We start from the raw sequence: 14455 nt of genomic DNA on the forward strand, positions 1-14455 counted from the left end.
CTATCTATCTATCTATCTCCCTATCTATCTCCCTACTGGCGGTCACCAGAAAGCTAGCTCTTTGTCCAGAAAGCATGCTTTTTAGGTCTCACCTTGCTTGTGCGCTGTCTCTACAAGACATGCTGTATTTACAATATGGGCTTCAAGCACCGCCCATCTTTTTCATTGGCTCCTCTTACTGTTCTTTGTAAATGCCGGCTTTTGTTTGGTGAATACCCTTAGTAGTCCTCCTATTGGACTTTTGCATCCTCCCATGAGGACTGCCGTGTTACATGTGCCGCTTCATTTACCGTGCTTGTTTTGTTTGGATTGTCTCTGCTTGTTTTTTTGGATTTAAGTTATTTTGTGCTTTACAACTACACTGCGCACCATGCTTATGTGGTAGCATGTGTTCAGCCTCGTGCCCGTCGCTGCTCTCAGATGCTCGTGTCTTCTGTGAGTGTTCGTTCACTTAACCTCCCCGGGCTGTCCCTGAACTCCCCCCCCCACCACCAAAGCTCTGCAGAACATTGCACTCCTGATTGAAATTATAGCGCTGCACAATCCTATCCTTTAGAAGCACTCTGCCACATCTGCAAACATTCTGAAAACACACATACTGCCTTAAGCCTCTTGAGTCAAGCACAACATTCCCCATATTAATGTTGCGCTGTTGATCACTACAGGGGCTATTTTTCTTTGCAAATATCGTCTGTGTGTATGATGTCATCAATGATGTCAGATGCATTTACTATTATCTTTGACGTCAGAAGTCATTTGAGCTGACATGAGCTAAGATGGTAGGTCCATCAATTGTGGCCTAATGGCTAGAGATGCTGATCTTGGAGCTGAGAAACCAGGTTCGAGTCAGAGTGTCGGTTCAACATCCTGCGATTCTGGACAAACTACTTTACTTCCCTGTGCCAAAAAAAAGGACCTTGCTTATGTAAACGGGTGCTCATGTAAAGTGCTGCCTGATCACCTTTGGCCCAGTTTGCACTATATAAAGCAGCACAAAATAAAACCAGTTATTGACTCCCTGAAGAGAGTTGTGGAAACTGCTGCTTCTATATTTCAGTCCCAACATGGCCCTATCAGCCTTTTACCCCGTCACTGTGAATAGAATTAGTACAATGTTGTGTTGCAGTACCACATAATAAACTACTCTAAAAAGTTAGCTGTTTAAAAGAAAGACGTTTTTGTTACTTAGTTTTGAGAGGAGCTCTACAGACCTTTCTCAAAACCCGTCTTACTTTTTTAATGGCTAAAGTACAACTCATCCACGAGGCTGGTAAGCAGAACAACCTCTCAACTGAAGATGTTTCTACGAACTCCCAGATTTTAGACTCCCACAGGCTTCTCCTCAGTACACAAATGTCTTCAATCTTTCCTCCCGGCCAAGGCACCGCGATGATTCCGTGATCTGTTCCACAAAGCCTCATTTAGAGATGTGTGTATTTATTTTTAATGCAGAATGGGGTTGGATTTCTCACACTTTGTCATCAATGTGTTTGAGAAGAGATAAAGGTGTTCCAGCCATTATGGAATTTCAAATGTATTTATTTTATTTAGAGTTCTAGTGCATAAAGTTTTCAGTCTTGTTCTCTAGCCTTTTCTGTGGAGTTCAAGAAAGTAATTTTAAAACCAGCACTGGCAAAGCAAATAGCTGTCACCTATGCAAGAGCTAATGACTTTGGCAATTATTAGTTCAACCATGTAGTACAGTAGTGTGTCTGATATGCAGAATGGCTGAAAGTGAAGGAAAAATACGCTATGACGAGTCATAGCATTTTTTTCTTTTTTTTACTTTCAGCTCTGCTGCACAGCAGCCACGCTGTGTTTGACATGGATAAACATATTGACAAAGTGTCAGATTGACAGACAGCCAACAATTCTAGTCCAACAATGCTCGGGTTCCCACAGTTCCAACATCTCTTGTCTTCAACACATCCAGACTATAACAGCCTGCCTTGCCCTTAGCATTCCTGTATGCTGCTCTTCATCCGAAGCATTGAATTCTCTTCATTGCTACGCATCCTGTCTTGTATAATTTTTAAATTGGTTTGCGTTGTGGTCTGAGCTTACCATTGCCGTTGTCCTTGCCATCTCCAATAACGTTTGCGACTACTGTCCCTTCTGCATTCTCAGAAATAGTGCTGCACTTTCTCTAGCTGTCCACTGATTCCGCCACCAAGGAGCACGCAGCCACACCCTCTCCATATCTGCAGCTCAGTTATGGAACTCTTTGCCTAGTCCTCCTGTATTCAAAACCAGCTCTTACTTTTAGTAAAGCCTTGAAACATGTCTTCACTCTACATCTCATTCAGAATGTCAGTGACCTTCTGTGGTTCAATATCAATATGCCAGGACAGGTTCCAACTAACCTCACGCTTTACTTAGATTTCACAATCAACCTCTTGCTAGACCCATTGAACCTATTCACGCTGAACAGAAAAGAGGGTATCCGAGTTTTAGCCAATTATGTAATATTTTAGGTAAGCAAATCTAAATATTCTGGAAACATAACCCTGAATCCTCAGTAGAACCATTGCTTATGAGATTTGGGTATTTGTAAGCAGTCTCCACATTTAAATACATTTTAACCAGTCTGAGATGTGGACTCCTACTTTGCCCAAAGTGGAAGCAACACAGTTTGCAAATAAATTCACAACAAAAAAATCTGATTGTAACAGCTCACCTATTCTCTTCCTTAAGAACAGGTACAACCCAATAAGTAAAACCACATGCCTGAGCTTAAGGGGATTGGGCAGGTTCTCTAGATTTTTCTGAATTCCAGTTGTCTAAATTCACGGAATTCTTTGCTGGGTTGTGATCCCAGTGTGACACATTATTATAATCTTAAGTGCAGGCTGTTGTTTTCGCCCACATAACTGTGCCTTAGTGGGCTACATCGACCACATGATTAGGCAGTGAGGCTCAGTCATTCGGAAGGGAGCATAAAAAAAAGGCAAGGAGAGGGATGCGAAAGTGTAGGGAGAAAGACTAAAATAACTTGTTGATTCAGATTATAAACATTTAATAGAGGACCGGCTATTAGGCAGACAATGCCAAACTAAAGTCAAGGTGTTGGTTAGGCATACTATGGGGGCAACCATTGTTTTATTGCAATCTTGGCTCTAACTTAGATCTTGGGGCTTCTTAGGGACTAATGCACTCTGTTAGACCAATATTTGGAAAAACTGTTGAGTACCCTTTCCAGTGCAACAGTACACAGCCAGCAGTATTCACTGTCTGAGATTACCTCATTTGACTCACGGGCACCTTTTAATGAGAACAGTATGAAATATTGTGAAAGACTGAAGGGAGATGATAGAAACGGTTAAATAGTTATATGGTTCCACTGTTAAATGTCAAAAGGTGCTGTTTATTAACCGGTGCTCTTTTAAGAGAATCTCGCTGATGAACACAAAACTGTTGGTGTACTACGAATAGAGGGCAGCGCATGAGTTTTTTGTCTAATAAAGTATGTAACAGAAGCAATGCAATATATAACACATATGAAAATCTAAATCAGTGATTGTAATGGCAATACACGTTTTTAGAAATATATATGAAGTATGCATCCACTGACCCATCCTACCATCCATCCACCTATTAAAACCTAAACTTATATCCTAAATAGACCCACATACAAATATAAGCATCAGCTGATGTGCTTATAAAAAAGCATTTGGTGCTTTTTAAAGATGCATGGATTGAGGAGTTGCTTAGTTTGTAACAAGCATGTATTCTGCCTTATTCAGGGGTTGGCATGCAGTGATTGATGTACTTGTGTTATTTATGGGTTATTACACATATTAGTTTGAAAATTGTTTTGCTAAAATTGAGCAAACAAAATAAATATGAGTTATGATACAAGAATATTGTGTTTATGGCTTTATTCAGGAATATGAACACCAGTCCAGCGCAGAAGCCAAGTTTGTGAAGGAGTTAGATCAGTGTGAGATGATACTACAGGCCCTGGAATATGAAGAGCTGGAGAAGAAACCTGGCAGGCTGCAGGACTTCTACAATTCAACAGCAGGTGTTTTTCCTTTCATTTAAAGTTAGAAAAATGCAATTGCCTAAATCTGTTGTAGATTCAAAGATGTACATATACTGCCAACTAATAGTTGGTCACAAAGGACCCATTTGTTTTTACCTACAGCATTTTTCAAGGTTGTGGGTGTGTACTATGCAATTGTCTTTGAGTCTCTGTTACACCTGCCATCTTTTGGTTTGTTTCCCCTATCATTTTGCTTTGTGACCTCCTGATTTTGACTCCTACTGTAAATTGTGTTTATGGATTGGTGCTTCCATAGTTGGCTTATTTGATTTACCTTTAAGTCCCTAGTACAGTGCACCGTGTGAGCCCAGGGTCTGTAAATCAAATGCTGCTAGTGGGCCTACAGTACTGGTTGTGCCACCCACATAAGCAGCCCTTCAAATGGTTCTCTGACCTGCCACAGCAAGTGTCTGCATGCAGTTGTGACTACCATATCGACCTGGTAAGTGCACCCACTTGCCAGGCCCCAAACCTTACCCTTTCTTACATGTAAGGCACCCCTCAGCTGGCCCAAGGTAGCCCCATGGGCAGGGTGTAGTGTATATGAAAGGTAGGACATGTACTGGTGTGTGTGACATGTCCTGATCGTGAAATACAGTGTAATTCGTTTTCCACTATTGAAAGGCTATCTCTCCCATAGGATAGAATGGGAGATGCTTTGTAGTATCTTAGAAGTATAACTTCCCATTGGGACAAGATAGAGAAATTGAGTTTGGGCTGCATTTAGAGTAGTGGGAGTATATGTCCTTGCACCTGAATAGGCCTGGTCTGACTTACACAATACTGTCTCCACACCCTGCCAAGAAGCTGTGCCAGAGAGGACAGAACTAGTTTGGACTAAGCATAGAGATTCTCTCTGCCACAAGAGACCAAAGGGAAATGTGGAATAAATATTGGGGCCAAGACCCCAGAAATTTAGAACTCTTTTGGACTCGGAAACCTGCCAAGAAGAAGAGCTGGAGAAGTTGTGAGGAGGAGCTACCACTTTGCTGTGTGCTTTGCTGTGCTGGCCTGCAGTGGCTGCTTCTGTCTTGGACAGAGAAAGGACTGGACTGAACTTTCTGCAACTTCGTTAGTTGAGTTTCTCCAAGGGCTTGAGGTAGGGCTTGCCCCCTGTTTAAGAAGTCTCAGGAACAGCAAAGACTTCAAGTTCATCTGCTACCAGCACTGGGATATACGTGTTTTGTGCTACAAATGAAGAAAGAGCAACCCGATGACGTCCACGACACTGCTGACAGCCCCGCGTTCTTAAGGCACCGCAGAGGGCACCGCAACCCTGGTATCACCGATAACTACGGCCGACGCTGCCATTGAGCCGCTGCTTGCACCGCGACTTGTGGGCACCACATTTCACAGCGCCTCACTTCAGACCGCTGCCCTGATATCCCCATCGACACTGCTGCACTCCGACATCGACGCCGCTGCTTGTACCGTGGTTCGAGGGCACCTCTCGTAAGTTACACAATGCACCGCCATCATCCTGCACCGCAGCCTTCGCCTACCTACGCCTGTGCCATCGACTCTAGTTCGTCTTCCGATGACAGCCCTACAGCAGTGACGACACTGCTGCTTGTACCGTGACCTCCTACACCACAGCCTTGGTCTCACCGATGCCGCTGGACGACCGTCACCGAGCCACTGCCTGCACCGCAACCTGATGGCACTATACACGACACCGCTGTTCGCACCGCAGCTCCAACGCCAATGTTTCTGACCTCAATCGCGAGGAGTTCAACTTCAAGGGCCCAACAACTCCTGCACAGACCCCCAGAACCGACGCCTGCTGACGCCGGCTCTTCGGGAGGTCGCCGACACCCTGCATTTCTGAAGGTACTGTTTACAAGTCATCCCGACAATGTAGCTGGCCCTTGATGTCGCGGTCAGCCAGAACTGTTTGGATTTGTTGTTCGCGACGCTGTGATAGCCCCGGATAGAACTATCGACTTCATGGAACTGTATTTTAAGTCTATTTTTGCCTATTGATATTTCTGAGACTGTATGGTGGATTTGTCTCGTTTTTGGTCTTGTTTTGCACAAATAAAATATTAGTTATTTTTCTAAAACTGGTATGGTGTCCTTTTGTAGTGTTTTCACTGTATTACTGTTGGTTATGTGCAAATGCTTCACACACTGCCTCTGAGATAAGCCTTACTGCTCGTGCCAAGCTACCAAGGGGGTGAGCAGGGGTTATTTTAGGAGTGTATCCCCCTTTTCCTGACTAGGAAGAAGGCTCCCTACTTGGATAGGGTAACAACCTGCCAACTAGAGACCCCATTTCTAACAGTCTCCAAGTGCTCCACAATCCACCTCAAATTAGATCCATTTTTAGATCCATTTTTTTGGCCAACAACTTCTGCAATAAAGAGAAGAGCAGAAAACTTTCAGAGTAACACAATGGGAAAGTTTGATCTATGATTTTATAAACCATATAGTTTGTTGCCATGGACATGGCAACAGATCGTAGAGAATGCATGTTTTGTTGTGTAATGTTTCGGGTGCGTGGCTAACTGCTGATCATGGCGGACGTGTTCTGAGCGAGCTCTGTAGCCCGAGCTCCGGAATCCTGTTCTAGACCGCCATTTCGCCTCCTCTACGGGATGCTGTGACGGCAGAGTGAAGAGGGAAAGGAGCGCTGCTCATCCTGGTGTCGGAGTCGCATCGGCGCACAAGGAAGACCGGGATCTGGGCTTTGGCTTGCGAGGCAGACATTCTCTGGGTGTGGCAGTGCTGACTGCCTGTGAGAACATGTGCTGGCGGCTGTGAAACTTTTCGGCCGGCTGTAGAACTGGGGATCGACAGAGCCAGAAAGTCAGTGGCAAACAGCAGTAAAGAGATACTGAGAAACGCCCCTCCCCCCTGAGAACCGGACATGGCCCGTGCAGGATACGGCCCGCGCTAATCACCGCAGACGGCTGTACCTGCGTAGCTACATGGTGGTGGCGGCCGGGATTCTGCTGGGGAGGGGTCGTGGCGGCGATAAGCGACAGTTGCCAGGGTGAGCGCTGGAGGAGAGAGGCGGGTGGAGCGATCGCTCGGTTTCGTGTATGTTCCTGGTGACGGCCCTAATGCAGCGATTGTAGCTGCGTCATCGACCCTTCACGCCTCAGAGGCCGGAGTCAGGGGACATCGCCGAGTGCTGCAGCATGTAGAACTGCGCTGTGGAGGAACCGACCTGATATTCTGCTATACTGTGGCGTGGTCAGGGTGTGCGGTTGTGTGCAGTTGATCCCGAGAGCCTGGGCGACGATAATGGCCATACGCCTGCGTGCGCAGGGCCGCGACATGGGAGACAGGTGAGTGCTGCGCTGGGAGTTGGAGACAGTAGGCTGGTGTGACGCTTGCCTGGCAATGCTGACTGTAACACCTGGGGCCCTGATGCAGTGGTGATGTGCTATGCCACGGATTCCTCGTCAACCTGATAGTCAAGGGCACCCATCATTGTGTGGCGGACAGTGGAGCGATTCGTTCTGAACCCTGATACACTCTCCGTGATCTGGCCTAAGGCTGCCTGCTACGAAGAGCTGAATAGAAACACTGTGAACTTGCCAGGTGCAGCCTTGGGGGCCACTGTTGCTTGCCCTTACTGTGCGCTCTCCGCGACTGGGTGTCTTCATTGCCCTGCTGAACTTACAGACCGGGGGAAGTGCTCCATCGGGAGGCCCTATCCCGTTCCGTCATAGTGTGTATTTCAGAGCGGCAACTGTGGTGAGGATCGTGAAAGACTGGTGGCGCCTGGATCCTCCTTTTCCCGACAGGGGAGTAGTGCCAATTGAAAGGGTGACCGGTGACGGTTGAATATAGAAGATCATGGCCTGCCCCTGCCTCTAATAACACGGATGATCAGGACTCGAATACCGCTACACAATTGTCTAATTATGTTCCACCCACGACTGCAACCGGGGCTCAGGATAAGCTGGATTTGATACTCAACGAAGTGAGCGAGTCCAGAAAAGTTATTGAGCAACAAATAGGCACCCTCGCCACTAATTTCACTCTACTTAAGGCGCATCACAACAAATTAGCTACCACGGTGAAGGACCACACCCTAACCCTCGACGAGATGCTGCCTCAACATAAAGACCATACGAAACAACTACAATCTCTTCAGCAGCAGGTCACGGGGCTCATGGACAGGGTGGCGGATGCAGAGGGTAGAGCCCGGCGCAATAATATACGCGTCATTGGGATGCCGGAACGCAGTGAGGGATCGGATGCGGCGACCTACATGGAAAAATGGTTCCAAACTCACGTGGCCCCTGAGGGTTTCTCAGATTTTTTCTGTTTCGAGAGGGCGCATCGTATTCCTACGGGGAGGCCGAGAGCGGGGGCACCACCGAGACCATTGATTGATCCTCAACTATAGGGACCGTGATATCCTGCTGCAAAAGGCGTGAGAGAAACCACAGATCCAATTTGAGAACTGTCAGGTGTCGCTGTATCCCGACACGTTGCTGGTCCAAAGACAGTGCTCTTCATATCAGGCGGTTAAGAAAAAGCTGCGAACATTGAACCTCGAATATGCTTTACTGTTCTCTGCACGTTTGAAAATAATATATGATCAGAAAACGTACTTTTTTGAGTCCCCGGAAGATGTGGAGGAGTGGATTAAAGTTATGGACCCAACACAATTGTCTGGTCAGCCTCTCCAGAAGCCCCCACATAGCCCCGGGGATGACGGTCACAGCGGACTGCTGGGACCGCAGGCAAATTGGTGTTTCCAGGCCCCACACAGGAGCAGGCGCAGTAGAGCAAGGAGTTGGCTCTGGTAGCGGCGACCACTTTCAGAGACAGCACGTCGAGACTCGGAGTCATCTGAACAAAGTACTGTCCGCTTAGACTCGGAGAACAGCCTGACACTTTTCCCCAGTGTGACGCCACAAATGGCGGATAGTTTATAGGACATGCAAGTGTTTCATTCTCTTTCTCTTGCACAAACAGACACCGTGGCTCGGTGTGGCACTGGCACGAAGACTCCAGGATGATTATATCCTTTTGTTATGGTATTGTATGTCATATATGGTCTATTATAATTGCTCCTTTCTATGCTCGGGCTCAGAGGAGCTCTCAAATGTGGGATTTTCCCCCATGACGGTTTTGGCTGCCAGTCCAACTTTTGCAAATGCTAACGTTTGCTTAGTAAGATTTAAATGTGTGTTATGTTTAGTTTGGCTTTGTTTAGTTCACCGGCAAGGCTTGGTATTCAACTTAATTGCGGGGTTTCTGGGCTCTGACATGACGCACTTGCTGAGTCTCACTAATTTGGCTGATCCCCCTCTTGAGATGTATCAGATGCGAATTGAATACAATGCACCACTTAGACACATATAACTTTATCACATGGAATGTCCGTGGTCTGGGATCAGTATATAAGCGACACAGGGTTTACATGCAACTGCTGCAACGAAAGGCGCATATTGTTTTCCTCAAGGAGTCGCATCTGACTGATTTGGAAGCCACAAAGATGCGCAAAAAATGGAGAGGACATGTCATATCTACTAATTACTCAGTCTTCGCCTGGGGGTTAACAATATTGATAAGAGGAGGGGTCGTTTTTGTCATAACTGATAAGCGGGTGGACATTCAGGGTAGATGTATATTTTTAAGGGGCACATTGGATGGAAGACCTGTTGTCTTGGGGAATGTATATGCACCAAATTTTGATCAAGTATTCTTTAGGCCTGAATTCAATATTAGCGGGCTGGGAGGCAATCCCATGTATAATCGGGGTTGACTGCAATGTTGCCATGGATGTCGGTCTTGACCGCTCACACCCTCCCCTAAATGGTACAGTAGCTAGTAAACAAGCTGATGCTCTGCACATATGGGTAGATGGCTGGTTACTTAATGATGTGTGGAGACAGAGGAATCCATTGGGTAAAGAGTACTCCTTCTATTCCCCAGTGCATCAGCTCTATACACAAATAGATAGGCTGCTGTGTTCCTGCTCCATAGCTGACCAGGTGGCACATACCACCTATCTGGCCAAGACTTTCTCTGATCATAATCCATTAGAGACTGCTATTACCTGGGGCAGAATACCCACACCGGTTCCTACATGGAAACTCTGGCCCCAATTACTTGAGGACAAGGTGTTTCACGGTACTCTTTACACAACACTCCAAAACAATTTTTCTGAAAATACAAACACTGCATCCACCCTCCTGGTTGAGTGGGACGCGCTGAAGACAGTTGTCAGAGGGACGGCGATTAGTGCCACGGTATGTGCAAGGCAGGAAGTTCATAAGAACCTAAAGGAAACTGAGGATAGGGTGACAGTGCTTGAGCGGGAGGCAGTGCATGATCTTGATAAGCAGAATAGCTTGCAGGAGGCACGCATCACACATACGGAGCTGCTGGAAACACTCCGGCTGATTGATTATCGCTCCTACACTCAATTAAAATATTCTGATGCGGATAAATCAGGTACCCTATTAGCCAAATTAATTAGGGACGACCCACCCACTACCGTCATCAGCCATATCAACCTACCTGGAGGGGACACAGTGTGTACACAATATGATATAAACGAGGCCTTTTGTGCATATTACGAGGTTTTATATGAGGCACCACTGCCATTGGACGAAACACATATTGACGATTTTCTTGCAGACCTACCATATCCACAGGTCCCGGAGGATATGCGGAACACACTATCGGGACCCATAATTAGAGGAGAAATGAAGGCAGCTATCTCAGGGCTTTCATGTAATAAAACGCCAGGCATGGATTGCCTACCAGTGAAATTTATTCGGATATACTAATACCCCAGCTGGAGGCAGTATACAATAAATCTCTTGAATTAGGACACCTACCCCATACTACGGTTCAAGCGCTGGTAGTGTCGCTGCCAAAGCCAGGTAGGAACATGGCTGACATGTCGGGCTACCGCCCCTTGTCTTTGCCATCCACGGAATGCAAGATATTAAGTAAAATCCTAGCAAACCGCATCCAACCATATTTAAACAGACTAATCCACATTGATCAATGTGGATTTATACCGGCACGAAGCACATCACTAAACATACGGAGATTGCACCTTATAATGTCTTCAGATCTAACCCCTTGTCATCAAGCTGGGCGCATCGCATTGGATATGCGACAGGCATTTGACACACTGTCCTGGGAATATATGTTTAAGGCCATTGCACGCTTTGGCTTACCCCCCGATTATATGAAATGGGTGCGTTTATTATATGAAGCGCCGACAGCCAGGGTCAGGTCCGGAAAACATATCTCGCGAGAATATCTTGTCTATAGAGGCACACGACCGGGCTGCCCCTTGTCCCCATTACTATTTGTGTTAGCGCTGGAGCCACTAGCACTGAGGTTGTGAGCAGAGGCGTCCCAATGCGGTATCCCGCTTGACACGTCCATACACTTGGTGTCGGCATACACCGACGATTTAATCCTTTGTAACGGACCTCCTGGGAGGCTTAGATCCCATGCCGAGAATATTTGCTGACTTTGAGAGGATCTCTGGATTAGCAATTAATGAATCCAAATCAAACGCTTTCTTCTTTCATGATCAGCCCCATCCAGACACTGTTATTTTTGGGAGATTAACCTTACAAACGGCTGCATACACTTTCAAATATCTGGACATTAATGTATATCACTCCCACGAGGACATGCTAGAGGGTAATCTAGGGAAAGCTATTAGAGGGATAAGATCCCGGGTGGCGTTTTGGACTACGCTGCCTCTCTGTCATGGGTAGAATAGCAATATCTAAGATGGTGGTGCTTCCAAGTTTATTATATTAATTTGCCAACCTGCCGTCGGCGGTGCCTCCATCTCTTTTTAACACTTTGGATACTATTCTGTTGGACCTTATCTGGGGAACGGGACGTCACAGAATAAGCCTTAAGAAACTACAGATTGACATGCGAGGGGGTGGCCTGGGTGCACCGGACTTTAAAGCCTATTATTACTCCTGCCAGCTGCACTGGCTATCCTACTGGACGGCAGGATGTAATTTACAGGAGATTGGCTATACCACAAAACACCTCGCACAGGGTTTTCTGCATACTCTATTACTACAGCACAGCAAAACCCCGCGGCCTTACCGCCACTGCTGAAAACGGCACTGGACTGTTGGAAGAAGGCTTTGAAATATACATCTAACTGCAGTCCATACGCAGGTAACATCCCGCTGGTGGGGATTCCACTAGCGAGTGGCAGATTGACGAAACGGGCGCTTGGTCCGTGATTGGATGCGGGGGTGGACACAATTGGGTTGCTTTTCGGAGGTGAGACACTTATGGACCATGACAATTTTATACAAGAAACTAGGGCTCCCGGTACCTTGTACGTTACACATGCTGCGATAATATACTATGTCAAAAAGCAGGGGTCCCCGACCGGGTGGAACCTCAGACACATGAACTAGTTAAAGCACTTTATCTTATGGGCCAGGGCAGCCACCTTATTAAATGGTTAAATTTGAGTCTTCGCACACATGTGAGGTTTCCCCTCGAAGCTCTCCGAGTGCAATGGGTGACAGATATGGGAAGAGAGTTCACGGATAAAGAATGGGCAGAAATCTTAGACTACCCCAGGAAGATCCCACGAAATGCAAAGTTTAAATATATACAATGCATGATTATACACTGAGCTTATCTGACACCACACAGATTGCAGAAGATGTATCCGCCCACTACCCATCGCTGCCCTAGATGTCAACTGTTGGAGGCCGACCTACTCCATATGCTGTGGGCATGCCCGGGACTGAGAGTTTTTTGGGGAAGAGTGGTACAAACACTTGAGACGGTTACCCACCTCGCTATAGGGGATTCGGCGTTGATGTGTTTACTTCGTCTCCGTAGACGCAGACCAGCGCAAAAAGTACAATTGCGCTTTCTGGACCTGGCGTAATTGATAGCCAAAAGATCCATCACCATGCGTTGGAAATCAGCTAAAGCTCCTTCATTACATATGTGGCATAACGAATTGGTTAGATGGGCGGGGCGGAAAGTGCATCCCTGCATAGGGAGGAAGCCAGGGGACTCCGGAAAAACCCAATATCGTTAAAATGGGATATAGCACTGGAGGCCTTCAAAGGAAGTAGCCCAGATGATATATCGGATGTTCCACAATCACAGTGAGTGGATACAAATCACAGACAATCTGGACAATAGCATGTTGATCGGGGGAAACCTCTTTATGCGGAATGGGGCTAGCCTCACACAGGTTGTTAGAAGAGACGTAAATATGACATAGGAGTTATTATAATCAGAGCCCAGGGGAGGGAGGGGTGAGAATGGGGGGGGGGGGTTCATGGGTTGCAATTGAAGTACTGTCATTTATGTTATTGATATAATCAAACGCAATAATATGTACTATGTTGGAGATTTTGTACTAGACTACATAAATGGAACGACACTGTAATATGTAGGTAGGAATAATCAGTAGACGCTCCTTTTATAACAACTGCATAATGATGAAGAGTTTTGTAAACTGAAAAAACCCAATAAAGTTTGTTTAGAAAAAAAGATGTTTAATGTTTTATATTATTTTACTGTTTCTTCCTTTTTGAGTGTACTATTTAGATCGTATGTTTCCCTTGAAAGATCAACATTTGGTTTTAAAGTGGTATTTAACAATGACTACAATGAAAAGTAATTGAGAATTAATTGAAGAAGTAACTGAGACCAAACTGTTAGGCTAATGAAGTGCATGACGGCTCTGACAAGAAACCTTCTGAAAACCAAAATCCATTGTACTCCTGAATATGGTAGGTAATATGGCCGAAAAGTAACAAACTTCTTATGAGGTCTGGGTTGATTACCATTGCAAGAACATGTACTTTTTCAATATTCCACAAACGGGAGTCCTTCAAGATGCAAAGAATAGAAAAATGTTCTACCTTCCAAAAATTACTGGCATGTGTAGCAGTTTCCAAAATATAATGTTCGAGGACAAGCCGCTCAAATTACCGAAACCATTAGATTAGCATTGAAGAGAGTTGCCACCTTCACACCATTCACGCTAATACAGCCTGACTAATGTTGACAATGTTACTTCAAATGTCAAAGAGTCAGCATGGTCTCATCCTTATTGGTAAAGGATGAACTTAATTACAGGAGAATGAAGCCATTTAATGGAAGCAAATTAATGCTGAAACCACATATCATGGGGAAATAGATAATGTATTGACATCCTCAACAAATAGCCAATGGTCTCATAAAGTAGTCATGTGAAGACAAGCATAAACATTCCATATTTAAATGGAGGCTGGAGACAAAATTGATTTATTCATAGAAACTTGACATTAGCCACAGAGTGGAATTCAGAATCTACCAGTGCCAGTTCATGTAGTGAAGCACGACCAAGTTGTCAAGTAAATCCATAAACTGAGTAGAAATGCTATTTGACCTCACTGCACCTCATCTGTTAGGAGATGCCATAAAACC

General features: G+C 45.6%; 1 protein-coding gene across 1 annotated transcript in view; it reads left to right on the plus strand.

The window, feature by feature from the left end:
- HDDC2 (HD domain containing 2) overlaps positions 1-14455 on the plus strand; it is a 168240-nt gene that overhangs the window by 123637 nt on the left and 30148 nt on the right. Inside the window, exon 5 of the mRNA XM_085611687.1 lies at positions 3886-4024. Within this exon, the coding sequence (XP_085467813.1) occupies positions 3886-4024 (139 nt within the window). The remainder of the gene's footprint in view (positions 1-3885; positions 4025-14455) is intronic.

The sequence above is a fragment of the Triturus cristatus genome, chromosome 6 (genome assembly GCF_964204655.1).
Source record: "Triturus cristatus chromosome 6, aTriCri1.1, whole genome shotgun sequence".
In the NCBI taxonomy this organism is placed as follows: Eukaryota; Metazoa; Chordata; class Amphibia; order Caudata; family Salamandridae; genus Triturus; species Triturus cristatus.